The following is a 6,460-nucleotide window of genomic DNA, read 5'->3' as shown; positions in this document are numbered from 1 at the left end:
CCCACAAGGGTCACCAAAAATTAGGTTGTGTTTGATAGGATTTTTGTTTTTACCTGAAACGTTTTGAATTAATCAATACAAAATTAGTGAGAAATACAACATCTATTTGCTTTGAATTGATCGACTCAAAACGCTTCGTTTCATGTAGAAACAGTAATTCTATCAAACAACATAGTCTTTTAGTTGATATTAATTACTGCAAAACTGGACTCCTGTGAGAAGGAGCAACATAGGGAAACAGAGTTGAGAGCTGCCGTTTTCAAGAGCGTTGGATATAGCGCAGGACTCTCTACCTTCCATCTTCACTATTGCTATTGACTTTGATTTTGAAGATAGGAAGGCTGCAATTTTCTTCTCTTGATTCTCCAATATTCATTTAAATATCATAGAGGACAAATGGTTGGTTGCAAGCCAAACTTAATCCAACATTATTTTATTTTTTCAGTCTCTATTTGGTGATGGGCATTAGAAGCTAACTTGGTTAGGTAGCTCAACTTACTAATATTCTCTCCATTTTCCGTAAAGAAGAGAATTCAAACTCTTCTGCTATATTTATTTGATTAATTCAAAGCAGGGTTCCTACTAACAGGAGTAAGAGACATAGAACTACTCTAGTTCCATGGCTTCCATGGCTCATCTGTGCCTCTTCTTCACAATTATGGTGTTCCTTCTTGTTACTCAGCCAACAGGTATGATCTTCTTGCTTTTATTTACAGAACTCATCATATCCTCTTTAATTTCTAGCAGCAATTCTCATGGTTCATGCGCGCCTTATGGGTGTCCCAAACACATCATCATTTGTTCTTGTTCCTGAATCCTTATATTGTTTTCTAATTCTAACTTTTAAGCTTTTCCTTCTTTGATTTGGTGATGAAGGAATTCAAGGAGTTGGTGTTAACTATGGATTGTTGGGTGATAATCTCCCAACCCCAGACAAAGTCATAGCCCTATTGCAATCAAGGAGCATCCAAAACGTTCGAATTTTCGATCCCAACGCCGACGTTCTGAAGGCCTTACAAGGATCCAGTTTACAGGTTATCGTCGGAGTCCGAAACCAAGATCTTCAACAGCTCTCAACTGATGCATCCGTTGCTACAAACTGGGTCAGAACCAATGTAATACCTTATGCATCAACAGTGAGCTTCAAGTATATATCAGCAGGCAATGAGGTCATCCCTGGGCCATTGGCAGCCTATGTTCTTTCAGCAATGAAGAACTTGGATGGTGCATTGAAAGCAGCAGGTCTCTCAATCCCAGTCACTACGTGTGTTTCAATGCAAGTCTTGGCATCATCTTACCCTCCTTCTCAAGGGGTATTCTCAGAATCTGCTTCTCCAATGGGACCTATCACAGTGTTCCTAGAGGCCAATCAGAGTCCTCTGCTTGTTAATGTGTACCCTTACTTTGCCTACAATGGTGACTCTAAAAACATCCAGTTGGGTTATGCATTACTCACATCAACAAATGTGGTGACAGTAGATGGCTCACTTAGGTATGATAACATCTTCTATGCTATGGTTGATGCAGTATATGCAGCACTGGAGAAGGCCGGCGGTCCAAATGTTGAAGTTGTTGTTTCGGAGACCGGATGGCCGTCGGCCGGAAATGGCAACATAGCGACGACGGCCAATGCTCGAAGTTATATTAACAACTTGATTGGGCATGTCTCAGCAGGGTCAGGGACACCAAGGAGGCCAGGGAAGGCCTTAGAGACCTACCTGTTTGCCATATTCAATGAAAACTTGAAGCCTGCAGGAGAAGAACAAAATTTTGGGATCTATTATCCTAATATGACTGAAGTGTATCATGTTAATTTTTCTTAGACACATTAGAGAGAAAATAAAGGTGAAGCAAGTTTGACAGACCTTTTCATGGATGGTAATGGTTGGCCTAGTAGATCCTGCCCCAGTGTGATCTCTCTCTCTCTCATCTTGAAGGTGGTAATGGGAATGGAGTCACTGAATGTCCTTCATATTTGTCGTTGGCAAAATTTGTTCAAATTGAGATCGATTGATACCTACCAAACTCAATGTTCTTCCCATATGTCGCTTGCAAAATGTAGTTTTTTATTATTAAGTTGTTATCCGCAGGCGTCCTATTGAATTATTGATGTTCCACAGCCCCTTAATTTCTTTTCTTTTAATTTTTTTTTGGTAGAAAAAAGGTCAAAACAGTGCTTTCAAGTTTCAACAAATCTTGGGCCGGGCTGATTGGACCGGTGATCCGGCTACAATTCCGGTTTGGATGAACCTCTGCTCTGACTCGTCCTATTACAAAATCCCACTGATTTTATTTGATCACCAACTTGTCGAATGCCGGCCCATCTAAACCGTTTAATGGGTTATCGATTTTCTGTGCTATGGATTGATCCCTTTGACCCGGAGGGAGAAGCGGTTCAGCCTCTTGGCTGGGTCGTTATAAGTCACATAACTCGAAACATGGGAATGGGATAAGCAGCCCATTAATCATGGTCTCGAAACCCATCTATGGGCCTTTTTGAGTCCAGGCCCAAGATTTGGGCTCTTCAAATTGATTGATTGATAGTAATAGAATTATGAGCTGTTGCTTGGCCAATAATATTTCATAATCCGCTTACCAAATACCAACCGGGACCTCCTTAACTTGTCAATTTGTAATAATTCTGCCATTAACATATTAATTAACAAGTGATGGCATCACAACATTAGAGGTGAAAGCACACCTACTTGATGAATGTTTTGACATTGAAATATGTATCCAACTTGAACTATATTTTATTATTGAGGTTATCATCCGTGAGATAAGAGTTAAGGGGCTAGATGTGATATATTATGATTCCAAGGGACTAAAAGAATTAGGCTGTATTTGGTTGCATTGCAATTTTATTTGTACTAATACAAATAAAAAAAAAAATTCAAGTTCTGATTTAATTTTGTTTTGGGTTTTATTTTATTTGTACTGAAATCAAACAAAATAAGGTAAAATTTTTAATAAAAATTTACATCCAAATCATTTGCACTACCATGATTTTATATCAATACAAATTTATTTGCCCTATAACCAAACGTAGCCTTAAAGACAATAAATATACGGGTTGAAGTAGTAAGAAATGATGTAAATAAAAAGGTCAAATGCTATTGGTCCCAGCTTTCTGGGGTCTTGGGAGTGGTAGATTGGATATAATTCTAACATCTGACATTTTTTATGGCATAAAAACTAGACCAACTAATGATGAATATGGCACTGAACAGAACGAATGGTGAGTAGTTGTAACCATTTTCCTATAAATCCACATGTTCTGTTTTATAGTTGAAATTTGGACCCAATTCTCTAAGTATCCTTACTTTGTTTTAAGGTTCAAAATAGTTATTGAATACATTAATTTCTCAACCGTCATGTTCCATCGAGCATTGGAAAAATTAATGTCCACTTGGATTGGTTTGGAAGTACCGTCATGTTCCTCTTTTCACACACCTTTTTTTTTTCAAAAAATAAAAAAAGAAATCTGGGAGTACAAATCTTTAATCTTCTGGGTATTTAGCCATCTCCTTCTCGAGTTTTTTATTTTTTCTTTTTTGGTTTAATTGTGTAGCCCATCAGAGTAGGAATGGCAATCGGGCAGGTGGGGACGAGGAGCCTCTCTATCCCCGTCTTCGTGAAAATCCCCATCCCTGTCCCTATTCTCATCCCTGCTAATGGGGACAAGGTTATTCCTAGAGGTGGATTTGAGCCGCGAGCCAAGCAGAATAGTACCAGGCTCGAGCTTGGTTCGAGCTAGAACCTTAAGCTCGAGTTCGGCTCGTTTTATATTTTATAAAAATATTAAGAAAAAATAATTTATAAAAATAAAAATTATATATAATTTTTTTATTTTATATTTAAAAAATTAATAATTATAATATTTTATAATATTATAATTATTATAAAATATATATATTCAAGCCGGCTCGCGAGCCTCACGAGCTAAGCTCTAGTAGGCTCGAGCTTGACTCGTTCAATAATCAAGCCATTGAATTAGGCTCAAGCTCGAGCTCGAGCTCGGTTGAAACCGAGCCGAGTCGAGCTTTTCACGAGCCAAGCTCGAGCAGCTCATGAAAAGCTCGGCTCGTTGCCACCCCTCGTTATTCCCATCCCGTCCCATGGGGATTCCCATCCCCAATGATTTTTTATAATGTTAATCATTTTGTTCTTTTATTTTATTTAAAAAATAAAAATAAATAATTAAAATTTACAATCCTATTAAAAAAGATTCAAACATATTCAACAATATTTTTAAAAATATTAATATATAGATGTATGTGTACATATATACATATATAACATATGCATACATATATACATATATATTAGTGGGATCCCATTGGACAAGGATTGGGGTCCTTGTAGGGCAGGGAGTGCTTTTCCTATACCTGCTAACGGGAATGAAAATTTCCCTATCCCCACCCCATTTGGAATAGATCCCCATAAAAATCAAAAAAATAAGAAAAATTGCCATCCCTATACCAAAGTATACTGTATTGTGTGGGCCTTTGGGCTGAGTCCTTTTAAAATTTGACAAAAGCCCAACCTAAGTCCACCCAAGTTACATTTCTATTGGAGATCAACTAACTCAGTTGTAACACGGATAATAATAACAATAACCCACCCAAGTATACTGTCTTGTGCTCAGGCCTTTGCGATGAGCCCTTTCAAAATTTGACAAAAGTCCAATGTAAACCCACTTAAGTTATTATTATTATCTACTGTACTGTCAACAAAAGAATCCGGATCTGCTCCTCACAACGGGGCACATCACACCGTCCTCACATCGGCTGGTTGCGCCACATGTCCTGGATTCGTGTGGGAGCAAAACACGAGCAGAGAGGGAACATGCGTCGTTAACTGTAACAATCACATTTACACCTGCATCTGATCTGTTCAAGTTACGACTAAAATCCCTCCCTCTCCACCGGTTGCAAATTTGCAATCACATCTCCGACAGTCATAGTGCTACCATTGACCGTCTATTTCTGGAATCTCATCTCGCAGATGACCGCCGAAATTTTGATTACAACCCGTGGAGGGAGGGAGAGAGGACTTTAGTCCTGACACGAAGAAGCAAATACTTTATTCAAAGACGCAACACACCTCTCCTGCTGCACTTCATTGTGGCGACACCAAAACACACACACAAGAATTAGGGATTTAGGGGTGCAACCCTGGCGGATTAGGTCGGGTTGAGGCCAATCCTAGCCCAATTTGAGTTATTAAATTCTCAACCCAGATTAGGTTTGGGCCACGCCAGGTTTTGTTACTTTATTTTTCTAAAATCTTCTTATTTTTAGACTTAAGATTTTAACATACATAAACACAAAGTTATGGTGCTTCAAGAATATTATACTTTATCAAACCAAAAAGTTTTATATTTTAGAACTTAAAATTATGGGTAAAAGACTTAAATATACAATTGAGTTTATCAAAATGACTTACAATACCTTCTGGACCCGTTCTACTAGATAAAGTTGTAAAGGAGAGAAAATATAAAATAAAAAAATTGTTGTATTGTTTGACCTGTCAACCAGGCTTAGATGAATATAGTATATATACATAAAGATTAAAGAATAAATAAAGAAATTAAGAATAGGATAGGTAGTTGCCTATGTACAAAGATTTTTAATTAATTCTTGTTAAGTCTTCATCGGTAATTGGAGGAGATCTATCATTGGCCAGTGCTAAACATCCTTTATTAGCATTTGTTATTCTGGATTAAGAGCCTCCACTGGTAACTATTAGTCTTGTAGAGTTACCTTTGGGAGAGCTTTCCTTAATACACCCTCTCAAGCAAAACGGGGCAGGAAGCACGTGAAACTTGGATTGGAGAAGATCAAGCTGAACTGGAGCAAGAGGCTTGGTAAAGATATCGACCAGTTGATCATCAGTAGAGATAAATCGAACATCTAGATTTTTATAGAGAATATGATCACGTAAAAAATGAAAGTCCACTTCAATGTGCTTGGTATGAGCATAAAACACCGGATGCGTTGCTAGGTACGTGGCACCAATATTATCACAGTAAAGAATAGGCGAAACAGACTGACAAACGCCCAAATCCCATAATAGGGACTGAAGCCATAGTAATTCTGTTGTGGAGTTAGCTAATGAGCGAAAGTCGGCTTCAATGCTAGTGTTAGACAGTTTTGTATGCCCTTAGCTTCAATCAGAATGATGTACTTTATGAGTTTATTGTAAATGAATAAAAGTGCATATTTGATTCATGTTCCCTTGGTATGTTCCTATGCAATACCCTTAAACTGGACACTTAATGAGACTCGTGTTAGTTTAGAATGCTCACAACCAGTGGGTCGGTCTGGGAAGACCTATCCTGATAAGACTGACACTGTGGTGCCACAAAGTCGGTTGTGGTGGCCTATCTCAGCTGCTAGGGTGAGACCCTAGGCACATATAGTGTATGATTAATTGAATCTTAGAACTTGACTAGATT

At 38.1% G+C, this 6,460-nt stretch overlaps 1 protein-coding gene across 1 annotated transcript; it reads left to right on the top strand.

The window, feature by feature from the left end:
• The first annotated feature begins 472 nt into the window (after nt 1–472).
• Nucleotides 473–2,117, top strand: LOC104611717 (putative glucan endo-1,3-beta-glucosidase GVI). The gene is made up of 2 exons (XM_010278902.3): nt 473–689; nt 877–2,117. The coding sequence occupies exons 1-2, from the start codon at nt 620–622 to the stop codon at nt 1,821–1,823; spliced, it is 1,017 nt and encodes a 338-aa protein (XP_010277204.1). The 5' UTR covers nt 473–619; the 3' UTR covers nt 1,824–2,117.
• The last annotated feature ends 4,343 nt before the right edge of the window (nt 2,118–6,460 follow it).

This window comes from Nelumbo nucifera, chromosome 8 (assembly GCF_055504915.1).
Source record: "Nelumbo nucifera cultivar China Antique chromosome 8, China Antique-T2T, whole genome shotgun sequence".
In the NCBI taxonomy this organism is placed as follows: Eukaryota; Viridiplantae; Streptophyta; class Magnoliopsida; order Proteales; family Nelumbonaceae; genus Nelumbo; species Nelumbo nucifera.
This window is presented reverse-complemented; position numbering and strand designations above follow the sequence as displayed.

Bases quoted from the DNA above. Each gene is read 5' to 3' on its own strand.
- LOC104611717 (XM_010278902.3), top strand. From the start codon at position 620: ATGGCTTCCATGGCTCATCTGTGCCTCTTCTTCACAATTATGGTGTTC. The intron at 690-876 runs GTATGATCTTCT...TTGGTGATGAAG, and splicing joins TCTTGTTACTCAGCCAACAG to GAATTCAAGGAGTTGGTGTT.